At 39.2% G+C, this 27,781-nt stretch overlaps 3 protein-coding genes across 4 annotated transcripts; 1 reads left to right on the top strand and 2 right to left on the bottom strand.

The window, feature by feature from the left end:
- Nucleotides 1-1,571: 1,571 nt before the first annotated feature.
- LOC127800380 (eukaryotic translation initiation factor) lies at nucleotides 1,572-27,735 on the top strand. Of its 2 annotated transcripts, XM_052334967.1 has the most exons (6): nucleotides 1,572-1,847; nucleotides 5,511-5,679; nucleotides 5,824-5,949; nucleotides 13,780-13,845; nucleotides 13,983-18,566; nucleotides 27,159-27,735. In XM_052334967.1, the coding sequence occupies exons 1-5, from the start codon at nucleotides 1,660-1,662 to the stop codon at nucleotides 14,028-14,030; spliced, it is 597 nt and encodes a 198-aa protein (XP_052190927.1). In that variant the 5' UTR covers nucleotides 1,572-1,659; the 3' UTR covers nucleotides 14,031-18,566; nucleotides 27,159-27,735. The 2 variants fall into 2 exon arrangements, with proteins under 2 accessions (XP_052190927.1, XP_052190926.1); XM_052334966.1 differs by lacking the exons at nucleotides 1,572-1,847; nucleotides 5,511-5,679; nucleotides 5,824-5,949; nucleotides 13,780-13,845 and having other exon boundaries at nucleotides 16,438-18,566.
- LOC127800381 (protein PROTON GRADIENT REGULATION 5, chloroplastic) lies at nucleotides 14,444-15,091 on the bottom strand. The gene is made up of 2 exons (XM_052334968.1): nucleotides 14,810-15,091; nucleotides 14,444-14,701 (listed from the first exon to the last, which is right to left on the bottom strand). Exons 1-2 carry the CDS (start codon nucleotides 15,089-15,091, stop codon nucleotides 14,597-14,599), a joined length of 387 nt encoding a protein of 128 aa, XP_052190928.1. The 3' UTR covers nucleotides 14,444-14,596.
- Nucleotides 22,225-22,884, bottom strand: LOC127799137 (uncharacterized). The gene has a single exon (XM_052332885.1). The coding sequence runs from the start codon at nucleotides 22,882-22,884 to the stop codon at nucleotides 22,225-22,227; it is 660 nt and encodes a 219-aa protein (XP_052188845.1).
- Nucleotides 27,736-27,781: the final 46 nt, after the last annotated feature.

Genomic DNA, 27,781 nt, shown 5'->3' on the forward strand with positions numbered 1-27,781 from the left:
ACCCAAGGAAGTAAATAGTAATTGCATGTAATATTGTTAACATGCACATGGTCTAGAAAGTTGTTCTATCTTGATTGGTTCACAAGGTCCCTTCAAATAAACATCCACGTTTAATGTCATTTTTGTGGCTCAACATGACAGAATATTTAAGTGTTTTTATTTATTTTTCTAACTTTTTTAGCCCATTAAATCAGTTATTCTCTATTATAAAAAGTTAATAAAAGAAAAGACTTAGATATATTTTTTTCTAGTTAAAATAAGAATTTTAAATAATTTATTAAGAATTTATCATACCTCATTCGTAATAAACGGTTGAATAACATCAATAATTGATCAATTGAAAATTTGATTTCATTATCCTGATATAAAAGAAACAAAGTTGAATAAAACACAAATTAAAATAAAAAATATTTGTAAACTTGGCATTTCCTGAACCCCGGGATTCAGGGATGTCCAATTTCTTGGAAAATCTGGAGTTTCTCGAATCTAACTTCCCAACTACAATGATACTAATACGTATATATATTATTATGACTCTCAGATACTTACTTGTTCGTTGAATGATTTGTAGTAGTATTATTTTTTTGAGTAGTTGTTATCTTCTCCGTCAAAGTTTACCCACATTATCAACATTTGAGTGTAGTTATCCATGGCAAATTCTGACTGGTTGATATACTGAGAGAAAATGATTAAGTAATGGTGGGCGTGAAACAAGATGAATCATTGACCTCACTGCTATGGTAAGGAGAAAATTGTTTTACGATGGTAAGTATGAAATAATACGAAATGAATGACAGAATTTGGCCGGTGAGAAAAAGTGCGATGGTTGATGGTTGGGTAATGATGAGTGGTTGAGTATCGATGAATATTAATGATAAAATTTAATTTTCATTTGAGACTATTTTAGGTATATTAAAAATTAGTTGCGAAAAGCAAAAAAACACAATCAATTTATCTTTTCAATTAGGTAGTATGCTATCTCTAAGACGAAAATACTATTTCAACACTTTCCAAAATGTTTAGTGTGACATTTTTATTTTAATATATATTAATTAAATATATAATAAAATACATCAATATAAGAGGTTATAAGTTAAATTCACATTTTTACGTTTTTAAAATTATAAAATTAATTTTATTTTTTTAATATTTTTTGATGTTTTAATATAAAAAATATTTTAAAAATTTTAAAACGATACCAAGACATTTCTATACATTATAGTTTATAATTATTATAACGCTTAAAAATGCTAAACACACTTAATATTTCGTATAAGCTGATTTTCATATTTATACAAAAAAAAATTATAAAAACATAAATAAACTAATTATTTTGTAGTTAAAAAATATTTAATGAACTAGATATTTCATAAAAAAAAAAACGTATTATAATATTTTATACCCAACAGGACAGGCCTTAAAAAGTTTCTGCTTTGTGGGCTTTCAATACGGGCCCATTAATCACACAATAATTTCTAAGCCCGGGGTTTCGGTCATGGACCGGCCCATTAATTGCAGGCCCATAAAGCCATTATTTAATCACCAAAACCTAAAAAGCATTCCACGCCATCTCTTCCAGATTACCGAACTCGCTGCTTGTAGAAAATCCATTGCAGTGTACTTGTTGAGAGAGAGAAAGAGAGAGAGAGAGAGAGAGGAATGGCTGAGGCAACAGCGGAATCGGTCGGAGCCGCCGCGACGGTTTCGGAGACGAAGCAGAACCACCGGCTGGAGAGGAAGTGGACGTTTTGGTTCGATAATCAGTCGAAGCCCAAACAACAAGGGGCCGCCTGGGGATCCTCGCTTAAAAAAGTCTACACCTTCGACACCGTCGAAGAGTTTTGGTGGTAATCAGTCATCTCTATCTAAAGTAGACTCGTATTTCTGATATTTTTCCGCATAGTATTTGATCTGGTTGAGCTTTAGATTCAGATGCTCGGTTTGTTTCTTTTCCGTTGCATTTACGAGGAAAACCAAATCACTTATATAGAAGAATTGTTTGCATCTGACAAAATGAAAAATGATTATTTCTGACAAATATCTACTTCGTTCTTATTTTTGGATCCAATCAAAAAATTGCACGATTTTTACTTCAATTCTTTCAAGAACCCCCCCCCCCCCCACACACAAATTCTATGCCAAACTTGTCTATTTTATACTCTTGTTTTATGTCAGTTTTCTTGAGTCTGATGTTTTGGCCATGTGTTGATTCATTTGAGTTAGTTTCAGCTGCGAAGTTTGTTCCTTTTGACCGGATGTTCTTGTGCTGATATTTGCGCTATTCTGTTTGATGCTTTGAAGCTTGTTTTATTGATTATACTGATTTCCTGTAATGCCTTTATTCCAATTGAACGGGTTTCTGTCTTGGTTCCTTACATAGATTCATTCCTAATGCTTCCTTCACTAAAAACCAAACTCAAGGTTATATTTTTCACTAAAACAACACGAATATTATAAATTGGAAAACTCAAGTTTGATTTCAACATAATGAATATTATAAATTGGAAAACATGGATTATATTTTGTGACCATAATTTTTTAAGTAATCTCTCCCTTCCTCTCTAAACATTCATTAAAGTGTATATTTTGAGATATTATTTTGATTCTGTGACCTGTTTTTAATCTCATTCAGCATATTCAGCTCCTGAATCTGTTTTGTTTTGGTTTTATGGTATTTAGCCATCTTTGCACTACTTTTTGTGATGCACTGAAGTTTGTTTAACATTATTGGCTCTGCCTTCATGATGAATTTCACTGGAAAGATAAGCAAGAATGCATAAAAAGAAAGAAAGAGTACAACACTAAAAAGGGGAGAAGAAGGATTGATAAGCTCGCCACTAAGGTGATACAAAAAAGCAACCCCACCAAAGATAAGAACTTTAGGAAATTCACCACACTTGACAGAATTTCAAGTGATAAGAATTATCAAGAAAAGGAATTGAATTCAATTCATAGAACTGATCAATAATTCATTGAATTATCAGTGTGTTACATCATTGTTTTCTTTTATAGAGAGAAATTCAAGAGATAACACACTTTACTAAGAATTACATTGGAAATAAGCACATAGGGATAAATGTAGACTTGGTTAACAAGTAAAATAAGTGACTGCCAATTTCCAGAGCACAATTAATTCAGCCAATAAGTGGTTGATTTGGATTCCACTTAATTAAGATCTGGTTGACTGAATTAATGTTGTGGAATAATGCTGGGTTTGGCTGGCCCCACTTTGTTTTTGAACTTGTAAGTGGGCCTGAGTACTCTTGGGCTTGTGACGCCTCACTTTGTGTGAGTTTTATTGAATTGCACCAATGATTTTGGCTTTCTTCCTGTTAGATGGTTTCTTGAATTCCCTTGGTGAAAGAGAAATAAGCTACGTGTTATGTTATACCTAGGGACACTAGCAGTCACTAGATCCCACAAGAAAACCAATCAAGACACACTTAGATGAGAATTTTTAGGTGGGAACAATCCTCTCGCACCCTCACAAACCCTCTCGGATTTATTTTCCAATCACACAACAGAAAATTATATGAAATAGAAACAAGAAAAACGGAATTGAAAAATAGGACAAAAATGCAAACCAACAAGAAGAACAAGCAGATTATCTTGGTTTGGAATGCCTTTGGCAAAACTACATCCAGCCTTCAAACACCCACCAAGAGCAGCCTTCTTTATTACCAAGAATGATCAGTACAACAGCTTGAGTAATTTCTCCTATTCTCGAGTACATCCAACACTTATTCTCCAAGATTACAAAGTTATCTTGCTCACTAGCCTTTCTCTCTAAATGAATGTCTGCCCGATACAATAGAATGAGAAATCTACCTCTCTTGCTGTCCCTTACCCTCTATTTATAATAGTGGGCAGATATCCCAATAAAACTTATTAGATATTTACAATTTACCCTCCCCCCCCCCCCCCCCCCACTATCACTAATTACATATTGGGAAATAAACTTCTATTTAATACTTCATTGACCCTCAAAATACACTGTTTTCACTGATATTCTTATCCTATACTCTGGACAACTTTTAACATGTTATATTTTTACCTGATAAAAAGTCAAAATTCTATTTGATTTAGTGTTATTAAAGGCCCAAGCACACTAAGGCGTATAAGGGTGTTAGAGCCTAAGGAGCAAGGTGCAAGGCGATGCATGAGCCTGATGGAACTAGGCGAATGCTAACAAAAAAAAAAAAGAAAAAATGTATATCTTAGTTGAAGAATAAGGTATAAAATAGGTCATAACTCTTAATAACATATTCACAAGTATGTTATCAAAAAAATTACAAAATTCAACTTATATTAATGAAAAGAACAATAAAAAATTCTAAAAGATGTAATTTAAAAGTTTTTAAGTCAACTTAAATTAAATCTTAAATAATTTATAGGTCGTAAATTTTAATTAAAATTAACTAATTATGCATTTTAAATAATCTAAAAATTATCCTCCTCATCAAGATCAAACATTTCCATGTTTTCGTCATTAGAAGCATCATCTCTAACATCCTTTTCCTCCACATCATCTCCCTCTCCATCTTCATCACGCTTAAATTTAATTGAAGCATTTGAAGTAGTAGCCTTTTTACTCATTGTCAAATTTATAGTTGAAGCAATAAATATAAATCCTAAACAATAAAAAATTAAATAAAGTAATAAACAGTAAAATAAAAAGCTTAAAAAGCAGTTAAAAAGGTCCAAGTGCGCCTAAACCCAGGGCGCCTTGGGCGTAGGCATGCTTGGGAGTGCCTTGTTGGTGTGCCCCCCCCCCCCCCCCCGGCGGGGAAGCATCCTTGGCACCCAAGGCGCGCCTTTGATAACACTGATTTGATTAATGTCACCTCTCTCTCTCTCTCACACACACACACACACACATACACGCATGCATGCATGCACACACTTATCTGGTTTCCCTTTCACTTATCGGCACTGCAACAACATATCAAGCCTTTATCTCATTATGCTAGGTTTCTAAATACTTACTAAAAAGAAAGAAACAAAGAAAAAACTCTTAATATTCGTTACTATTTGGCCTTTTGTTTTATTTGATCTGGTTGAACTGTAGGTTCTGTGTGAGGCATTGAAATTTAATACTTTGTATGCTATGTCTCAAACTAGGTTAAGGAAAAGAAAATTATATCTGCACATGAGTCCTTAATGTATAACGAAGCCAAAAACTTGAAATTTTCTTCTTGTTATGTAATTTAACTAAAAGGCACCCTGCTTTGTGTTGGTCAAGGGTGTTTCAACTTTCAATTCCTTGACTTGTTGCATAGTTTTAGTTTCTATGAGTTCCCTTTCTATCATATTGTATAGGTTCTTGATTCTTTTCTTCACTAAATAAAAGGAAAAATATACTTTTTTCAAATGAAAAACTGAATTCTATTTTATTTTAGTGGCTTAGTCTTAATTCATGAACCATTGTATAATTATGATGTTTCTATAATGAAGAATGAGCAATGAGATTTTTGTAAATTTTGATTTTTAGTTTGTGAACTTTCTTGCAGTTTGTACGATCAGGTATTTAAGCCCAGCAAGTTTACTGCCAATGCTGATTTTCATCTGTTCAAAACTGGGGTTGAACCTAAATGGGAAGATCCTGAGTGTGCTAATGGAGGCAAGTGGACCGTGACCAGCAGTAGAAAGGCTAACCTTGAAAACATGTGGCTTGAAACTGTAAAATTCTGTTCCTTCTTAATTGTAGTATTAATGTTACTGTTGTGAGTCTATAACAATGCGATATTTGATGCTATGTGTTTCTCTTCTCAGATTAGAAATTTATTGCCTTACTTGGTTTCTAATGGATTTTTTATTGGTTAGCTGATGGCATTGATTGGTGAGCAATTTGACGAGGGTGATGAGATCTGTGGGGTTGTTGCAAGTGTGCGTCAAAGACAGGATAAAGTATCATTGTGGACTAAGACAGCAACCAATGAGGCTACTCAGGTTTCCTCTCTAATTGGTTATGTTGATTGGTTTATACTTGCTTTGGTCATGGATTCTTGCAATATATTGGGCCTGTTTGTTGTAGCTTAAAAGCTACAATTTTTAGCTTCTAGCTTCAAAAAAGTGGGTATGCAGTGTTTGTTTTAGTTTGTAGAATTCTAGCTTATAGTTTTTACTAGCTTTTAGAAGGGGTAGAAGTTGGCTTTTTCAAAGCTGGGGTACCCCAGTTTCTACAACTTCTGATTAAACTGTTACATTTTTGTGACCATTTTGCCCCTGGTTTTAACAAAGAATTACTCTTCTGTCCACGCAATCAAGGGTCTCTCTTCTCCACCGCCATCTCCATTTTCAGATCTCTTCTTCTCTCTCGCCATTTCCCTTTCTCTCTATACATTAATTAATTTTTTTATAATACTTGAAACTTATACATATACACTAATTAATTTTTAAATTATCATTCTATAACTATTAAGGGTATTATGGACAATTATACAAAAATAAGTTATTTTACAGTTTATGGTATCAAACACCACAACTGTTTAACTACAGTTTCTGAGAAGCTGTAACAAACAGGTTCGCAACTTATTCTAAGTTTTAGAAGTTATAATCTAAGAAGTTATAAACTATAATTTCTTTAATTAAGCTGCAACAAACGGGGCCATTATCATTCTGAGACATTTTTTTTTATTGTTTCAATCTACTATGTAAAATTCTTCCTGGATACCTGCCGGTCTTGTTAGTTTTTCCATTGTAATTGTTGGCTTTATTAATGAGGTTCTAAGCCACTATTCTGACATAAATTCAAACTATATATAAGTAGTTTGATAGAGTATAAATTTCAAAATATATTTTGAAGCTTTGGAAAGGTGAACTGCTCTTAAGATTAGGTGTAAAGGATAACAACATTGCAATGATGATGATGTCCCGTGACAGATAATTTTCAAGTTGGATAAGCTTCTGGTTGTGTTTGGCTAACTGATTGTCTGTTTAAGTTTTGGGGCAATTGGTGTTTAAACATGGTAACTAAGATGAGACGGCCCTAAGTGCTTGGTGATTATTCGGGTGAAAGGATTAAAATGTTGATTGCTTCTTGGGTACTCGCACATTTCATTCGGTAGTGCACCATTTAGAACTGGAGCCTCTGTGAAGCTTTGTCAAAGGCTCCACAAGAAATGGCCCGTCCACGGGAAGAATTATATAAAAAAAATTAAAGATATGGTCATGGATACAAATATTTGGAAAGCCAAAATTATATAGTTGATCTCACCTACTGGGATTAAAGTTTGTGATTGTTGTTATATATTAAAAAATTAATTAAAATACCAAAGCTGGTAAGTTATTGTCATGCAATGAAGTTGACCCTAGGGAGAATTTTCAATTTCCTTGTTTCTTTTACTACTGTAATTTCTTTACTGTAATTTTTTACTTACTATTGTAATTTCAATTCCCTGTTTAGAGTTTGTTAGCCTAGGGAATCCACGTGCATGTGAATATAGTTGGCAGCAGACAGTTACAACCACCACGTTGTAAGAATCTGCCCTTGGAAGATTGTATAAATCGTTCCCTAAACAATTCCCTCATTATCAATGAAGAATATCTGAAGGTTTCATCCTTTCTATCTCTCTCTCTCATCTCTCTCTTTCCCTCTATCTCTATTTTTCTCTCCTTTCTCTTTCACTTCAGTGCTTTGTTCCTTTGGGAATGCCTTCCATTCACATCGAATAGGAAGGGAGACAATTGTTAGGCTTAGGCATGACAAATTGGTATCAGAGTGGCGATCTTCGGTGGAAGTTGCTAGACCAATGGCGGAAAGTACCCGCATGAAGAATTTCGAGTTGCAGCTATAGCTCGACTATGGTCGATTTCCAAAACCTAATAGACCAACTGGAGTTAGGAGTCACTCTGAATCATGAAGTGATTGTGGCAATGGATCGCAAGGTGGAGAGTTCCATGAAAGGATTGGAACAAAGACTAGATGGATCGATTGCGAGGGTCCATGAAGAATGGGGGCTCAAATGCAGCAATTCATTGTGATGTTCACTCGCCATAACACAGTGAGAGTATCCCCTGACTTCCCACCTAGAAAGAGGACGGAGCCCATTTTAAGAGAAAATAGAATGAATCGAGGTCATGGCACCTCTAAGATTGAGCTGGATTCGAAGGAAGAATTGGAAGGATTGATGGAAAGAGGACGTGATGGCCCTATCAATCATCAACATCTGAGGTTTCCCATGCCCGGATGGAGATTCCAACATTTGAGGGAGTTAATCCCAAATGGTGGCTGAGAAAGTGCGAAAGGATGTTTGAGTGGTTTAATATACCCGAGAGGCTGAGGGTATCCCTGGCTATAGCCTACTTCAATGAAGTGGTTGATGCCTGGTATCAAGGGTGTATAAGAGTGAGGAGGAATTAGACTTGGGAAGAATTTTTGGAGAAATTGTGTGAAAGATTTGGAGAAAGGAGCATGTTGGACATCATAAAGGAGTTTAATAAATTTAAACAGACTGGAGATGTAGGGTCTTACCAAAAACGGTTTGAGGAGCTAAGATCCCTCATGATTCACCACAATCCCACCTCCCATAGGCCTATTTTGTGTCAAGTTACATGAGTGGACTCAATGAGGAGTTGAGACTCATGGTAAAAATGATGAGACCCCAAACTGTGGAGCAAGCATCGGAGAGTGCCCGTTTGCAAGAAATGGTGGTGGAGGTCTAATGAAGAAGCAGAGGTAGCAGTCAAAGAGGGTGGTATTAGGGACATCCCAACTAGAAGGAAGGAGTTTTAACATAGAGGTGGTTAAGGGAAGTGTTCTAAAACATGGCCTAGGTAGCCGCCACAATTTCATGCAAATCGGCACCCCTAGGTGCTGGGCTCGATTAATCAGGCCTAATTGATGCCTCGACGGCCTAAGCAACCTCTAGTCGCTAGGGGTGGACACCTGTTTGGATTTCCCCTTTCGTTTTTATAACCTCTCGTTGGTTTCTCTCTCTCGTCGCCGTTGCCACCGCCAATTGTCTTGTCACTTTTTCTCTCTCGTCGTTGTCACCAATCGTCCTTCTTAGCCGCATTCTTGGCTCTCGCTACCTATCTCCCTACTGGTTCAACCACTCTGCCACCAATCTTCTTGTTGCTTTCTCTCTCTCGTCGCCGCTGACATCGCCAATTGTCCTTCTCAACCACATTCTCGCTACCTTATCCTTGTCGGTTCTCGCTCTTCTTCCTCCGGTATAATCCGAGGCCTAGATTCGATTTTCACTTTTTAGCTCTTTCATCATTTGTTTAGCTTCTTTCATCCAAAAGCTTCAATTTTAGCTCTTTCTAGGTTTGAAGCTTCTTTCATCATTTTTGCAACTCTTCTCAAGAAGCTTTGATTTTTACAGCTCTTCTCACTTGTCTTTTCAACTTATAGCAAAATATTAAGAAAAAAAAAAAAACAATTTTCCTAGGCTCTGCCTAGGCGCTAGGCCCTAGTCTGGCACCCGACTAGCGTCTAGCTGTTTTAGAACACTGGTTAAGGGTAATGGGGGGATGAAGAATGGGGTTGGATCAAGTTCTTCATCCTATGGAGGAAAACTAGAGAACAAATGAGACTTGCAGGTCTATGCTTTAGATGTGAGGATAAATGCTATCCTGTATGTTAGTGCAAGAGGCAAATCTTGCTACTAGAAGAAGAAGATGAGGAAATTCAAGAGGAAGAAGAGGGTAGTGATTATGAAGGGTTTGAAGATGGGGACAATGGAGATATTTCTATACATGCTCTAAAAGGGGTCCCTAATAACAAAATCATTAAGGTGGAAGGGAAGGTAAAAGACTGTAGTCTCATGATATTGATAGACAGTGAGAGTACCCACAGCTTTCTCGATGAAGGCACAACTAAGAGGTTGAAATGTAAGGTCTCAGGAACTCAACTACTGAGCGTCACAGTAGCTAATGGGAGCCAGGCAGTAAGCAAGTTTGCTTGCAATGGATTCTATTGGGAAATGCAAGGTGAGCCATTTGAAACAAATTTAAGGCTCCTAGGCTTGGGGGGTTGTGATGTGGTTCTGGTGTTGGACTAGATGAAAGGAGTTAGCTTCATCAGTTTTGATTTCAACAAAATGGATGTCTCATTTGAAAAGGAACGGAGGAAGTTGACCTTAACTAGGAGAAGAGAAGCAGGGGCCTGCAAGATGATAACAGGCAAGAGGTTGAAAAAGGTGTTCAAAAGTAGGCTGACCCAGATATTCTCCATTGTGGCAATGGAAGAGGGCCCTGATAGTAAGAGGGGCAAGGAGAAATTTACTTCAATGCCACCACTCCTATGAGCATGCTTGACCAAGTACATGATTCAGTTCTCCTTGATAAATTGTTGATTGAGTTTGAGGATATATTCATGGACCCTAAGACCATTCCCCCACCCAAGAATTTGGCCATGACATTAACCTTAAACCTAATTCAAAACCCATTAATATCCGGTCCTACTGTTATCCACTAGTTCAAAAGTTTGTGATAGAAAAAATGCTTAGGGAAATGATGCAACAGTCCTTATTAGACCTAGTCATAGCTCTTTTGCTTCCCTTGTCCTATTAGTCAAGAAAAAGGATGGATCATAGCGTTTTTGTGTGGATTATCGTTAATTTAACGCCATGACCATCAATGACAAGTTCCCTATACCATTGGTGGAGGACCTTTTGGATGAGCTTCATCAAGCCAAATTCTTCTCTAAATTGGACCTACGCTCGGGCTATCATCAAATTAGGATGAAGCCCGAGGACATACCTAAAACAGCCTTTAGAACTCACCACAAACATTTTGAGTTTTTGGCGATGCCATTTAGCCTCACCAATGCCCCCAACAACCTTTCAATCCCTCATAAACCGAATTTTTGAGCCTTACCTAAGGAACTTTATACTCGTGTTCTTGATGATATTCTCATCTATAGTCCCTCTTTTTATCAGCATTTGACCCACCTACGAACTACCTTTGAAGTCCTTAGCTCCAATCAGCTCTTTATCAAAAGAATTAAGTGTGCCTTTGGTCAAAGTGAGATGGAATACTTGGGACATCTGATATTAGGGGAAGGGGTTAGAATAGACCATAAAAAAGTGGAAGTCATGGTGGCTTGGCCAAAGCAAAAAACAATCAAGGCCTTGAGGGGATTCCTTGGGTTGACCGGTTACTACTGTCAGTCTGTTAAGGATTATGGAATTATTAGCAAGTCATTGATTTAGCTCTTGAAGAATGAGGGGTTTAATTGGGGGCTGAAGGCCGAAGTGGCTTTTGAAATGCTGAAAGAAGCTGTAAGTAGGGTGCCTGTTCTGGGACTACCAAATTTCAACAAGCCTTTTGTATTAGAGATTGATGCTTGTGCAACGGGGGTTGGAGCGGTTTTGATGCAGAAAGGTAGGCCATTGGCTTTCCTCAACCAAGCTCTAGGCCCTAGACATATGAGGCTCAGCATTTATGAAAAGGAATTCTTAGTCGTGTTATTGACCATGGAAAAATTGAGACATTATTTGGAAGGGGGTAGGTTTATCATCAAGACAGATCATGGGAGTTTAAAATTTCTGTTACAACAGAACTCCCACACCCAACTTCAGAAAAACGGGATGTCCAAGCTAATGGGATTAGATTACAGCATTCAATACAAAAAGGGGAAAGAGAATGTGGCTGTTGATGCCCTCTCAAGGTGCCACGAAGAAGGAAATTTGGCCGCCATTACAACAATAGTTCTTGAGTGGTGCCAAGAGATCATAGCCAGCTATGAAGGGGATGAGAAGGTAAAGGCCTTGCTGGAAAGGGTTGCTGTCAGCAAGGGGGGAAGAAGATGGATATTCCTTGGTTGGGGGTATATTGAGGTACCAAGGAAGGTTGGTACTAGGGAACAATAGTGAACTCAAGAGGAGGATATTACAATCACTACATGAGTCAGCAGTGGGGGGGACACTCAGGGGTGCAGAATACCTACCTTAGAGTGAAGCAGTTGTTCTATTGGCTAGGACTTAAAATGGAAGTGAAGGAGTTTGTAACGACCTGTGACATCTACAAGCAGTGCAAGAGTGAAACTGTGGCTTACCCGAGCCTTTTGCAGCCATTACCCATTCCTAACCAAGCATGGGAAAGCCTATCTATAGATTTCATCGAGGGGCTGCCAAGGTCGAAAGGTAAGGGCAACATTTTGGTTGTTGTCGATAGACTGACTAAATTTACCCATTTTATAGGGCTTACTTGCCCCTTTACAGCCCAAGATGTGGCTAAATTTTTTTTGAATCAAGTGATGAAAATACATGGAGTTCCTAAGACCATAATCTTAGACCGTGATAAGATTTTTACCAGCCTCCTGTGGCAAGAGCTTATGAAGGCATTGGGAACAAAGTTGAACATGTCCATAGCCGATCATCCCCAGTCTGATAACCAAACAGAGAGAGTTAATCAAAGCTTAGAAACTTACTTGAGGTGTGTGAGTTTTCTACATCCTAAGAGTTGGCATAGGTGGCTATCGTTGGCCCAATGGTGGTACAATTCCAACCACCACGCATCCCTTAAAATGTCCCCATTCGAGGCCTTATTTGGATACAAGTCTCCTATTATGCTTGAAGTGGGAAATTATTCAATAGTGGCCACCATGGAGGACTATATGCAACAAAGAAAGAGGGCTTTGCAGCAGCTGAAAAGGGAGTTAGCCTCAGCCCAAAACAGGATGAAGCAGTTTTCAGACTGCAGGAGAAGTGAGAGGGAATTGCTGTGGGAGAAGAGATATATTTGAGACTGAGGTATCCTCATTTGAAGTTTTATCTCTCAAGGTCAGGTGTCCAAGCTTAGCCCTAAGTATTATGGAACCTTTCCCATAATTGTTAAGATTGGACAGGTGGCCTACTGACTGCAGCTCCCAGAAGAATCTCACATCCACCCGATGTTCCACGTTTCACTCTTGAAGAAGTCTATAGGAACACAACGGGTGAGCCCCTCGTTACCTATACTACCTAAAGATATCGGTAAGGTTGTAGAACTGGAGGCTATAATAGACAGAAGGGTCATACGCACGCAGGGGCACCCCTTATCCAGGTTCTGGTAAAGTGGCAAGATTGTACAGTTGAGGACAACACTTGGGAATATCTTCCTGACTTTCTCAAGCAGTTTCCTAGATCAGCCAGTCTCCTCAGCATTTCTTGAGGATAAGAAATTTTTAACAAGGGGGAAAATGTCACGTGATGATGAACTTGACCCTTGGGAGAATTTTCAATTTCTTGTTTCTTTTACTGTTGTAATTTCTTTACTGTAATTTTTTACTTACTGTTGTAATTTCAATTCCCTGTTTAAAGTTTGTTAGCCTAGTGAATCCATGTACATGTGGATATAGCTGGCAGCAGACGGTTACAACCGCCGTGCTGTAAGAATCTGCCCTTGGCAGATTGTATAAATTGTTCCCTAAATGATTCCCTGATTATCAATGAAGAATATCTGAAGGTTTCATCCTCTCTATCGCTCTCTTCTCTCTCTTTCTCACCTCCTTTCTCTCTCAGTGCTCTGTTCCTTTGGGAATGCCTTTCCATTCACATCGAATAGGAAGGGAGACAATTGTCAGGCTTAGGCCGTGACAGCTGTTTTATCTTCTTCTTCTTTTTTAATTCTGTGTACATCACTTGCAAACCCTTGTGTAATTGTGATCACTCTTCATTTTAACCCTGATCCTGTGTGTATTCTGATGCAGTTAATTTGTTTGCTCAGTGATTATGACTGGATATCACTAATCTGTGCTTCTGAGCAGTTTCTATCATGCACTTGTGATTAATTAAGTGCTTACTAATGGGATTTTACCAAGTAAAATAATAAATCTTCGTTGTTATGTAGATGAGCATTGGGAGGAAATGGAAGGAGATTATCGATGTTACTGATAAGATTTCTTACAGCTTTCATGTAAGTTTTGGTTTAATAATTCTTACTGACCAAGAAAAAAGGAGTTTTCAGTGTTGGCAATATCTTGTGCTTATCGCCTTTAACTTCTTGGATGCCTTGTTTTCTTGGATCCTTTTTTAATTTTTTTTTTCTCGCAGGATGATTCAAAAAAGGAAAGATCAATGAAATCTCGATACAGTGTTTAAACTCCCTCAGTTGATTATTGAGCTCTGGTTTCAGTTCCCAGCCGCTACAAGTTCAATACCGTGCCACTTTTGATGACTTTGGTCACTGCCCATTTGATTCAATGGTTTTGCTACTGAGAGAGTTTTTTGATGTAAAATTGTATCCTATAAAAGTTAAAACATCCAACAATCCTACATTCTTTTTTATGGCTTGTCTGTTAACAATGTACAATTCAGAAATTTTGGAACAAAGTACGCCAATTTGCTGCCTTATGCAAAGAGCTCTTAAATTGCTGGAAATATATTCCAACATTCAATAGGTCTCTGAGATGTGAACAATCTGATAGCTGATTTCCTCTTGTGTGGTGAGTGGGGATTCTTGATTTTCCCAGTTGACAAACAATCCCTTCTTTGCTGGAAATATGTTCCCACAATTTTAGCAAAACTAATGGATTTAAAGTGCAGAAAGAAACAGGCTTCCATACGGTTTACATTCCAACTACCAAAGTATGTGTTTGAGCACCTCAAACTATGAACTCAGATACATAGACCCTCTTGAAAACAGAGAAATTACATGGCTCTTTCCATCAAGCAAGGAACCCAAGTCTTTCTCCATTCTTTTTCGCTAGTCGAATCAGTCCTTGTCTCTGTTTTGCATCTGCTCCTATTGATTTGCAGAATTCAGTAATAACCTGTAAACACACAACAAACAAACCATACTATGATTGAAATGATTTGAGCATATAAAAGAAGAAATTGATAGAAGTGGAAGAAAATTTGAAGGAAGCCTGAAACTGTACCTGAGAGTGCAGAGCGATGGCTTTGCCTCGGAACTGATTGAACCGCTTCTTGCCGATGATATTACGCGTCAGAACGACGACTGGGGCGAAGAGACCCTTCCCTTCATTGACATTCTTCATCACCGGCATCGACCTTACCGGCTTCCCAACTCGAACGCGCGCCGGGACTGACTTGGTCAGCATGGAGTACTCTCCGCCGGAGATCGATGATCCCCAGCTCCCATGGAAGGATGACGAACACAACCCTTCTCTGAACCCAGTCGCAGAAATGGAAGTGGCCATTGGAGAAGAGCACAAAGAGCTAGCTAGTTGCACAAGCGCCCTCCACCTGCTCGATAAAGTGCCCGTAAGCTCTTTCCCCTCCTCTTTCTGTTCTTGCTCAAAACTTCCCGTGACAGGTGTTTGGTGCCTGGCTCTCCATGCGTTGTTGTGGGTGCAATCTTGAGGGCCATGGCTTTTTATTTGGTTGAAATGGTGAGAGAGAAAAAGAACTAAGTGGTGAACTGAGAGCCACACATGCCGATTGCTTGGATTTTTGTTCTGATTTTTCTAGCTTCGTCTTCCTTATGGTCTACATTTTCATCCGGTTGCTGGGCTCCACCGCAACTACCTGCGATCATGGCCGTCCAGTTTGAATACCTCCTCGGCAAGTCTGCATCAATGGATGGTGTGAACAGTTTGCGTTGATTAGACTGTTCAAAGCCAAATGCATTCAAGAGGGGACCTCGGAGATGGATGGTGGACCGTGACCATCTAGGCGACGGCAGCGGTGAGATTTGAACCCCAAAATTTCAGTCATTTAGGTACGTGCCACGCGTCACATTTTGGGTTACAATTGTTAATGCGTCTTAAGTTATTATAAACTTTTAATATTATTTAACATTAGGCTATTTTAGTTAATTTTGGCATTTCAATATTTAAAATTAAAATGATTTTATTATTTTTTAATTTTTTTTTGGACTTAATTCGATTTTATTATATATTAACAAATTGGTTTATAATTGATTTGATGGTTGTTTCAAACTAAGGGTAGATACAGGGCCTGTCGGGCTAGGCTGGCTTGGCCCAAGTTGGGGCCAATTGTGACCTTTTCAAGTCCGGCCATTAGGAGGTGGAAATGGCCGACAAAAACACAAAAACTTATTTAAGAAAACATATTTCTAATATTCTAATAACTATTTGTAGTAGTTATAATAATTTTTTAAGGAGAAATAATATTTAATATATTATAGGTAGCTAGATAATCTTAATTAAAATAAATAAAATGACACTTGATGAGATGATTTATAAACTAAGTTACACGAAAATAAAAATAAAAAATAAATATAATATAGAATAGAAATGAAAAAAATGATATTTTTTAAAAAATTAATAAATGAAAATGCGGTAAAAATCTTAAATAAAAAAATATATGTGATTTTTTGTAAATATAATTTTTAATATAAAAAATTATAAAAAATAGTTATTCAAAATAAAATAAACATAAATTTCATAATACATCTAAATAAAATTTGAAAATAAATTAAAATTTTTAAGATAGAGACAAAAAAAAATATGATATTTTCAATCCTAAACTCATGATCTCTAATTTTTTCATAAACATAAATACGTTTTTAATATTTTTTTAATATTATAAAACAAACTTGAAATATTTTTTGACATTATAAAATGATTTAAAAACGTATTTTGATATTTTAAAAATAAAAACATTTTTAAAATTCAAAAACGACACCCTTTCAGTACTATAAATTCCTCTCCAAGGTGATTAAATCTTTTAACATTGCATAAACCAGGGGACTTAACCCTAACTTAGCCTTAATCTTTTAACTTCTATTTCTTTTCCATTTTGTTCCAAACATAGCCTTAATGTCTTCTTCAAAGTCAACCCCTCTCTTCATCAGGAAAACGTCGCCGGAGATTTTCTCAGTTCTCTTAAAGAGTTAACCCTCAATTGGTGAGTTTTCATTGAATAGTTTGGACACCAGATTATTTGAATTGAGCAGACAATTCTTTGAATTCTCTTTCGGGCCTTCTTTTCACAATCAACAAAAAGCAAATCACGAAGCAGACACACTCTTATGGGGTCATTGGCCGCACACTTCACCGCATTCCTCCTCCTCTTTCCGGTGGGCATCCGCCGAATGCTCTGCTCCTTCTCACAATTCCTCAAAAATCCATCTCTATACCGATCAAAGTCATGGTATTTCTGGGAACCCAAATGGAAAAACTTTGATCTTTATTTTCTTCTCATTGTTTTGCCCATTGCCTCATTCTCTGACCTTTTCTTCTTCCTCACATTCTCCGGCCACCCCACGTACCGATTCTTCTTCTTGCAGCAGTCAGCAGTTGTTTCTCTCTTCTGGGTGCTCCTCGTTCTCATTATTTTCCGGGAAAATTTTGATCCTTTAGCCATTCCTGAGAATTTCATATTTGTTTTCGCTGCTATATCTTTTATTGTCGAGTATATGTTGATGGATGAAGGAATTGCTGATCTTGGTAGTGTTGTCTATGGATTGATGGGTGGATTAACCCTTGCTTGTGCTGCTTGTTGCTTGTATCTTTCGATTAGACCGGTGGCGTTTTTTGCTGAATTTTTGTTGTCTTCTGGACTCGTGTTTAAGGGGACTTGGACATTGCAAATTGGGTTATCTCTTTATACTGGTACATTTGGATTGAAAGGGTGTGACAAGATTTCTATGTCTCCAGCTCAAGGAAAGACTGATTTTAAGTGTGACCTTCAAGATGATAAGTCAAGAGCTATTGCTTTGGTGAATCTCTTGTTCGTTGGGCATGCTACTGCGATATTGGTTACGGGTTTTGTGTTGTTTGGATTGCTATCTCGGCATAGCAGCTTGAGGTGTGGCGAGGCAAGTGGACCGTTGCTAGCTGGACTTGAATCTGAGAGTTTGCAAATGCGCCCAATTCCAGAATTTGAACTGGAATGAGAGGGTGGACGGAATTTATCACTTTTGAGTTGTTAGAAGTTTTGTTCTTTTTATACAGGAAGATAGTGTTAACCTTTCTTGTTTTCTAATTCCTCCATCATATACATGTTGTTGGGACAGATTTTGTTTTTCATGCATCCGCTGAATGAAGATTACTTGTTAGCAGTGCTGCTTTAAACTTGTTTACATAGTTGCATTATGTATTAAATTACTGGTGTCATAGATTAACCAAAGCAAACTGTGTTTAAATTGTATTCAACAAGCAATCAGTTTTAGAAAATACTGCAAAATGGTGTTTCTCTCAGAGCTCTGCAGTCACACGTGATCTGTAATTTTAGGCCATCTTGTACCCAGACTTTAGTTGAGGTCCGTGCTTTGGTGGTTTATTGACTCTGTAGTTAAAGCACACACTCCAAATGTATGGCCATAATAACTCAATCTTAAGGGTGGTCCCAGTCTTATCATTGTTTCAGTCACACAACACATATGCATGCCTATTATTGATAAAGAGAAATATAATTGGCAAAAAGGCACAATGAAATCTACTGTGCTCATCTTATACAAATCTTATGCTCTAACTGTTGACTAGAATTGGAGGGGTCCTCACTTGGTTTTAAAGTCATGTTATAGAATCTAATGACCTGCAGTATGTGTGGCACAAGCTGCATCATTAGTGCATGATTCAGCATCTAGAATTAAGGTAAATGATCCAATAGGAGGTGCTTGCTTTAACATTCTGGGTTTGAAGAAATCCCAAAGGGACTCAGTTACAAGAGTTGCAAAAAGGTAGCAGCAGCAAGAGGATAGTTGAGGTAATTCTCTTTTGGACCTTGTGATCCAATTTTTATCTGTTAATATACTTCTTATGATTGTGATTACAATTGTAAAGAAAATATTGTCAACTTATTCTACTTTCTGGTGCATGGACTGGATTGAGCTGAACTTTCTGAATGCAATGACGTCGTATTTTCAATCTATCACGTCATTTTGCTGGCTAACCATTTTCGTTTTTTCTCCCTTTCTTATTATTGTTTCTATTGGTGGCAAATTTTTTAACATCATCTTGCATATAAATTTTAAGAGAAAAAAAATTCTAATTTCTTCACAAGATTGAGGCATAATTTATTTTTAAATTTTTAACTTGAATTTTCCTTGAAGTATATTCATTGGTTGTGTAGTCTTTATGGTTGTTCCACGCATATATATTTACCTGCAAAATTATACTTAGCAAATGGTTCTGAAATCATTTCTTTGTTTTTGTAAACCTATTGGTGAATATTGATAGAACTCTTACTCAATTGATTGAATTCAACTATTACAGTGGAAACTACCCAATTACGGTAGCTTGCAGCAATGGAAATCAGCAATAGCAAGAAAAGAAAACAAAAGAAATCAGGCCTATTCGAGAGGGCCTCGCTCTCCCACAACTTCTTCAACAATTTTCCAGATCTCCCACACCTTTCTCTCTCCTTTCCCCTCACCTTATATACCTTCTCCACAATCTGTTACAGCCACGTGAAGGAATATTCTTCCCCTGACAAACTTTGGACTCTTCTATCCCTTGGTCAATTTCCTTGGCTACCCTTGATTTCTCCCCTCCTTTTACGCCTCTGATAGGTATGAATAACGGGGGTCCTAACATTACCCCCGCCCAATAGACACACATTGTCCTCAAGATGAAATTCAGGAAACTGTTGTTGTATCTGATGGTAGGGCTCCCAAGTTGCCTCTAGGGGTGGCAGCCCCTTCCATTGGATTAGAACATCAAGGTTTCTCAAATTCTTTCCTGTGCCCGGCCTGACCCCCAACAAAAACTCTGGTTCCACCTTCGTCTCCAGCTCAGCCGTGAGCTGGTCTGGAATTTCTGCTGTCCCTTGCACTGCTCCTTCCGGCTTGCGAAGTTGGGAGACATGGAAGACGGGGTGGATCGCACAGGAAGGTGGTAGGGACAACTTGTACGCCACCTTCCCAATCTTCTTCTCCACAGAAAAAGGCCCATAAAATTTCGGTGACAACTTCTCGTTCACCCTAGCAGCCAGCGTCTTCTGTCGGTAGGGGCGGATTTTCACATAAACCAGTTCGCCGACCTCAAATTGCACGTCTCGTCGCCTTTTATCTGCTAAATTCTTCATTCTTGCCTGCGCTCGCCGCAATTGGGCCTGCAACTCCTCCAAAACAGCATCCCGCTCTAGCAACTGTTGCTTGATTGCTGAAACTGTCGTAGTTCCTTTCTCATAACGCAGCAACGGGGGAGGTTCACGCCCATAGACTATCTGAAACGGAGTTAGTTTTGAGGAGACATGATAAGAGGTATTATACCAATATTCTGCCCACGGAATCCAGCTGCACCACGCCTTGGGTTTGGAGGAGGAGAAACACCGGAGATAAGTCTCTAAAGTGCGGTTTAGAACCTCAGTTTGACCATCTGACTGGGGGTGGTATGTGGTGCTTCTGTTCAACTGAGTGCCTTGCAACCTGAATATTTCTTCCCAGAAATGGCTGACAAAAACTTTATCTCTGTCGGAAACGATCAAGTTTGGAACTCCATGCAACCGGACAATCTCTTTCACGAAGATCTCTGCTATGTTGGCTGCTGTAAATGGGTGTCTTAGAGCAATAAAATGTCCATATTTACTAAGTCGGTCCACCACCACTAAGATAGAATCTCTCCCCACTGATTTGGGCAACCCTTCGATGAAATCCATAGATATTTCCTCCCAGATTTGATGAGGAACAGGAAGGGGCTGCAACAGCCCTCCCGCAGACAGCGCCACATATTTGTTTTGCTAACACACAGGGCAATGCCTAACATATCGCTGAATGTCTCGCTTCATTCCCGTCCAATACACATTGGCTGATATCCTCTTATAAGTCTTGAGGAACCCAAAGTGGCCCCCAATCTGTCCGTCATGTCCTTCTTTTAACATCAAAGGAATGAGAGTGGAGCCCTAAGGGAGAAACAATTTCCCTTTGTACAGCAACTGCCCATCCACCCATGCAAAATCGAGTCTGTTCTTAGGATTTTCCAGCACCTCTAATAATTTCTTGAAGTGTCCCATCTTCATCAACCTCTTTTTTGAGCTGGTCCAACTGCAATACTCGGGGAATGATGAGGGTCATAAGTGTGGCAGGTGAATGGATGCGTGAGAGGACATCCGCAGCCCGATTCTCCATCCCCGGGCGATATCGGATCTCAAAGTCGTAACCCATCAGTTTCACAACCCACTTTGGGCACTCCGGACTGACTACCCGCTGTTCCATCAAGAATTTAAGGATTCGTTGATCCGTTCTTATAACGAACCTTCATCCCAATAAATAATGTCTCCACTTCCTCACAGCAAAAACTATCGCCATCAGCTCCCTCTCATACGCCGACTTGTTTCGACCATTGGGATTTAGGGCATGACTGAAGAAAGCCATAGGTCGCTGCCCCTGCATCAAGACTGCCCCCAAACCATGACCCGACGCGTCTGTCTCCACTATGAATTCCTTCGAAAAGTCCGATAAAGCCAGCACGGGCAATTCAACCATTGCCCTCTTAAGAGATTGGAAAGCTTGCTCCGTCTCCTCATCCCAAGAGAAATTATCCTTCCTTAGGCGATTTGTCAACGGCCAAGCCAGCTTGTCGTAATTCCTTACAAATCTTCGATAATACCCCGTAAGGCCTAAAAATCCTCGAAGTTCTCGCAGCGACTTGGGACTGGGCCAGTCCAGCATCACCTGCACTTTGGCATTATCGGCAGCCACTCCTTCTTGGGAGATGATGTGCCCCAAATACCCAATCTTCCGCTGTCTGAACATGCACTTCTTAGCGTTAGCATATAGCTAGTGAGCAATTAGAACTGTTAACACACACTTTAGATGTTCCTTGTGCTCTCTCATACTCTTACTGTAGACCAGAATATCATCAAAGAACACCAAAACGAATCGTCTCAAGTGCTCCTTAAAAATCTCATTCATCAAGGATTGAAAAGTAGCGGGTGCGTTTGTTAAGCCAAACGGCATGACTAAGAATTCATAATGACCCTCATGAGTGCGAAAAGTAGTCTTCAGAATGTCATCCGGTGCGGTACGTATCTGATGATACCCCGATTTCAAGTCTAGCTTAGAAAAAACAGCAACCCCGTGCAGTTCGTCCAATAACTCTTCAATGACAGGAATGGAAAATTTATCGGGAATTGTTACCTTGTTTAAAGCCCTATAATCCACACAAAATCTCCAGCCGCCATCTTTCTTCTTGACCAGCAACACCAGGCTGGAAAATGGGCTGATACTCGGCCTGATAAGACCTGCTGCCAACATCTCTCGAACCAGCTTCTCAATTTCGTTTTTCTGGAGATGGCGGTAACAGTAAGGCCGTACGCTTACTGGAGGGACTCCAGATTGTAACGTAATCATGTGATCCCTTCCCCGATGCGGGGGCAGCCCACAATGCTCCTTAAACACCTCCTTAAAATCTGCCAGCAGGTCCTACAATTCCCCAGGAACCACCTCTTCTCCCTTCTTTTCTTCAGCTGTCAAACTTCTCAACTCCAACAACACTCCTTCTCCGTTTTCTCGAAAAGCCTTCATCATCGACTTCAAAGTTACCAATGTTTTGCTGAGGCTGGGGTCCCCAAGTAGTGTGACTGTCATACCCCCCGATCTGAACTTCATAACCAATGAACCCCAATCTACTTGAGTCTCCCCAAGCGTGGCTAGCCACTTCATTCCAAGAATTACATCAGAGCTTCCTAGCTCTAATGGTAGGAAATCCTCAACTACCTCAACATTTTGCAACCACAGAGTAACCCCCTTACACACTCTAGCCCCTTGAACAGCCATGCCCGACCCCATGATCACTCCATAACCTCTTGTTTGAGTCCAAGGCAACCCCAGCTTCTGCACCAGTTCAGCAGCTATGAAGTTGTGAGAAGCCCCACTATCGATTAAGACCACTACTTCTTGGCCATCAATTTCTCCCTTGATCTTCATGGTCTGTGGAGGTGTTAACCCCACCACAGAATTCAGGGATAGCTCCACCACTTCCCCTATTCTGACTGTGTCTTCTGTTTCCCTTGAATTTTCTCTAGTTTCAGCCTCTACTGTTTTTTCTTCTCCATCTTCCTTTTCTTCCTCATAAATTACCATCACCTACAGCTCTCTATTCTTGCACTTGTGCCCCACCGAGTACTTCTCATCACAACGAAAACAGAGACCCTTCGCCCGTTTGGCTTGCAACTCGCTCTCGCTTAGCCGTTTAAAAGGAGGGTTGCTCCACCTACCGATGGCTGGTGGCCGATGCGAGGAGGCGGTGCTGTGTGTCGCCAACTTCAGCGGTGCTGGTGGAGGGGGCCGAATCACCGGCTGGGTGTTTGTTACTGGGAAGGAAAGGGCCGATACTTGAGTTGGGCCTGATCCAAGATAACCTCCGCAGACCACCTGATTCCTCTCCTCAATCCTTTGGGCCAGCTCCATCATCTGCTCCAGTCCCGTTGGCCGCAGTACCCTCATCTCCGCCCAGATATCCAGCTTCAGGCCATTTAGGAAGTGACCTTCCAGAAACGCTTCTGGCAGACCTTCAAGTGATGAAGCTAAGGTCTCAAAACAAAGGCGGTAGTCCTTGACGGACCCCGTCTGCCTAAGCGCGAGGAACCTTTCCTCCGCGGTGCCTTCTTGAGTCAATCGGAATCGATTGACCAGCATCGCTTTGAGCTCCTCCCAAATCCTCACGCGCCGATGCCTTTGCTCCCACTGAAACCAGGCGAGAGCAGCTCCTTCAAAACAGAGCGCCGCCGAGTCCAGCTTCTCCGCGTCCGACAGTCGATTCACAGCGAAGTAGCGTTCTGCCCTAAAGACCCACCCCTCAGGGTCGTCTCCCTCAAACAGTGGCATCTCCAAGCGTCGACCTCTCGTCTCCAGTCTTGCGAAGTCCTCAGGCACTCCGCATTTGTCTCTCACTCTTTCTCCCACCCCTGGTGTCTCATCCATTGTAAAAGAGGAACCCAAGGGTACGTTCTCCTCACCTCGTTTCCCTTTCCTATCCTTCTCCTGTGCCTCCCACCTCTCTATCAGTAAGTTGAATTGGTCCAACATCATCACCATGTTCTTCTCTATGTTATGCACCTTCTAGAAGTCATTCCGCATAGAATCCAACCCCACTTGCAATCCCTCCATTCGCCCTTCCATCTGTTGTTGATAAGTTTCCAATCTTCCCTCCAACTCCCCTACTCTCTCAGAGACGGAGATACCCATGGATCAATGCTCTGATACCAGAATGATAGAACTCTTACTCAATTGATTGAATTCAGCTATTACAGTGGAAACTACCCAATTACGGTAGCTTGCAGCAATGGAAATCAGCAATAGCAAGAAAAGAAAACAAAAGAAATCAGGCCTATTCTAGAGGGCCTCACTCTCCCACACCTTTCTCTCTCCTTTCCCCTCACCTTATATACCTTCTCCACAGTCTGTTACAGCCACGTGAAGGAATATTCTTCCCCTAACAAACTTTGGACTCTTCTATCCCTTGGTCAATTTCCTTGGCTACCCTTGATTTCTCCCCTCCTTTTATGCCTCTGATAGGTATGAATAACGGGGGTCCTAACAAATATGTCAAGATATTATGTTGTCGGTGTAGTAATTTCTTGTATTGGGTTCAGGCAGCTTTGACACATAAGCTCAATCACTCCTCCTATTAGGATGTGTACAGCAATACAAACCTGAGCATTTAGAGTTTGATAAAAACTTAAGTTTTCTTGTCTTTCATACACTTAATTCCTGAATTTGAAAGATTTAGCGATCTAAAATAATTTAAAAGATATAACCATTTCAGTGCTGTATTCTCGGAATCAAATGAAAAGCTGTAATTACTCTGCTGTTGCTGAAATTATAGCAACAATCAATGTGATGTGTTTCTGAGGAAAAATAATTCATCGTCTTGACACCATGGGTCCTCACACAAAATTGCTAACTAAAGGTGACTTGTGGATTCACGGAAGCAGGTAGCTTGCCCAAGACCTCCCTAGTAAACTACTGATGTGGGAGTGAGTCTTAACCAACTCCTCTCCTTTAATTCTCGGCATTCTTGCCAGGCAAGAAACCTCATATCTCAATGTAAACCAAGTTAGTTTGAAACACTTTCTTAGCCCTCAGCCACTCAATAATAGTCCTGGGTTGGCTTTGACACCACTAATTACACCAGAGGTCCTCACCCAAAAGTGCTAACTGAAGATGACTTATGGGTTCAAGGAACCAAGTAATATTTACCCAAGATCATCTCATTGAACTATCAATGCGAGATTGGGTCTTGACAGTCCAGTTATCTAGATATTATGTTGTTGAGGAAATTGACAACCACTCTTGCCAGGAACAGTCAAATCCATGAAATTTAGCTCTTGAGCAGATTCTCATGATCTTATTAGATCATATCTTCATCTAGTCATTTTGAATTTTAGGAACTTATCAGCTTCTTTGTACTCCTAAATCTTCCATCAATTGCTTCCTATTAAAAATTAATGAAATTAATCTTGTTATGCAAGAGTCAAAACCAACAGTTTAGCAACATGTTGTCTGCTGTTGGTTTGTGTTTATCTTTAGCCTAATTAAATCCCAGGTTTCCTTCAATTGCTTATTACAGGGTTTTGGCTAGCTTCTGTTTTTCTTTTGAAATATGATCTTTTCTTTCTGTACTGATCTGAGACCTAAATGCTGAAGGCATGAGGTGGACCTTTGTTACAAATTGATGTTCCTCTATGGTTGTTCCAGTACGTGAAATTTGCAAGGATTAAAGAATAAATATAAACAAATCACATTAAGAATAACAATGATAGAAACAGAAGCCACAATGGATAGGATATAGTTCAAATTAAATGTGCTAGTATAAAAGAAAAAAGAAGCAACATGATGACAATTTTAAGATTTTCATTATATTACCCTAATCAACCTTTTGAAACTGTTTCTCATCCTCCTCCGCATAAAACCTCCACAGCACTATTTGATAGTCTTGTCAGCATAGAAATGAGAAATCCAGCTGTTAGTGATCCACTAAAGCTAGAAAGAAATTTTGGCTTCTCAATTCGGTGAAGGGATGGAAGTTAAGCAGGCTTCCAAACAGACTTATCTAGCTTTTACCACCTTTTCTCTCATTCTCTGTTTAGCAATCTTGTAAGGAATTATCTATTTTTCAAATGAACTCCACACCTCCAAAAGGACAACTAAAATACACATATATATGTTTCTGCTACAGTTTCTGTCCTTGAAGTTCCATTTAGTACCCAGAAGAAATGTAGTAACATAATGCAAGAGTAAAATGAAATCATGTAAGAAAAACCAACTGTTGTCATGTGGAGTTTTAGCCTCCATGTTAGAATGTGGATGCTCATATTGGGAGCAGCAGCCCGGGGATGGCATTGAAGTTGATATCAACTAGTTATTAAAGGGATGTGATGCTGAGAATTGTCAAAAAGATATGGACTAATAGTTGGAGTAGGTAAAAATTATGCACCTATTTGCTTCAACATTAAGAATCATGCTACATACTTTCTCGCTGTAATATGAGCCTTTGTGCAAAATTTTCCAATATTTCTCCATCTCCATCCTGTTCAGACATTATCTTTCCTGCTAGTTTCTTGACTTTAATCATGTTTACTTTTGCCTTATTTTCAAAATTGAAATGATTTTTGGAGATAAAGGTTTGGATACTGAAGTTTTCATCTCTCCTTTATTTTTTATGGTGTATGATTGGAAAGCCAGTCAGATCCATGTGATTTTAGGGACATTGTAACAACTCATTTTTTCTGTTCAAATCAAACTAGGGAAGATAGGATTTAAAATCCACAGATTGATCAAAATATGTGCCAGTTTAGTAACATAGTGTTGCCCACGTTTTTCCTGAATGTAATATTCCAGTAACCCAAGTTCTTGAAAGTGATGATCAAGCTCCAGATGCTTTTTCAGCAGTAATGAAAGAAATGATGCTGAATATGAAAATACTTAAGTTCTGCAGTTAATACAATTTGGTCGATCCAGAGCAGGGTTAAGAAGGAGATTTTTTATGGGTCATATTTACACCAGTACTGAGATTCCAATCTTTCTCCCATCTTTATTCCATGTTCTTTCCCCTGATTGATCAAATTACCAGCTGAAGCTTGTGCACAAAATACCAGTTGCATAGTACCTTTATAAAGCTAACTAAAATTGAACCGTTTGGTTGTGGTGCTGATAACTAGCACACTGGAATGTAATGAATGAAATCCAAGCATAATAGATTAAAATTGCTCTCTATAAAAATAGACGTTTTCTCATCTTTCAGTCCTTGCGGAGGGTATCTGGTTGAGTGTGTTTATGTATATTCATCAGAGTTTACCTTTTCGATAACTTGACTGTTACACATTTGGGGACTTAACCTAAATTTTTGTTTTCAGGTTTTGCATATTTGAATCTGAATTCTGGACTGCCTATATTGGCGAGTAGGCAATTGAACCCATACTTGATTAAACTTACTGGAAGATATTTCAGCGTTGCATTTCATGGGAGCACTAGATTTCCAGATTGAAGAACCAGAAAAGGGATTTCAGGGTGGAGAAGTGACAGCTCCCAACCGAACTATCTCAGAACCCACACCTTCAAAATGTTCATTGCAGGACCCATCACTGGATATCTACCTGGAAAACAGCTCAATTGCCCAAAGAGTTCCTTCTTCATGCAGATTGCCTCCAGTTTGTTCAGCCTTGAACTGAAGAAAATATTTCCACCTCCTCTACCGGCATTTGGCACCTAGCTTCGGCATCAAAATTCAAGTGGTTTTGAATAGCAGGTCACTTTTGTGCCCAATCTTGTAATGCACAGGATCAAAATAATTTACTCTTCTCGTGTTTCTAGAGGTTTGCTTCTTTATGAAGCTGCAATAAGTCAATAACAGTTTGCATTGGCATGTAATGACTGAAAATTCATCACTCCTGTATTTCCAATATTTGAATTACTGGTCCTCCTGTTTCTCCACTTGTTCTTGGTTAGCATTATAACATTGTTAGTTGTTACACATTCA

The sequence above is a fragment of the Diospyros lotus genome, chromosome 4 (genome assembly GCF_014633365.1).
Source record: "Diospyros lotus cultivar Yz01 chromosome 4, ASM1463336v1, whole genome shotgun sequence".
Classification (NCBI taxonomy): domain Eukaryota; kingdom Viridiplantae; phylum Streptophyta; class Magnoliopsida; order Ericales; family Ebenaceae; genus Diospyros; species Diospyros lotus.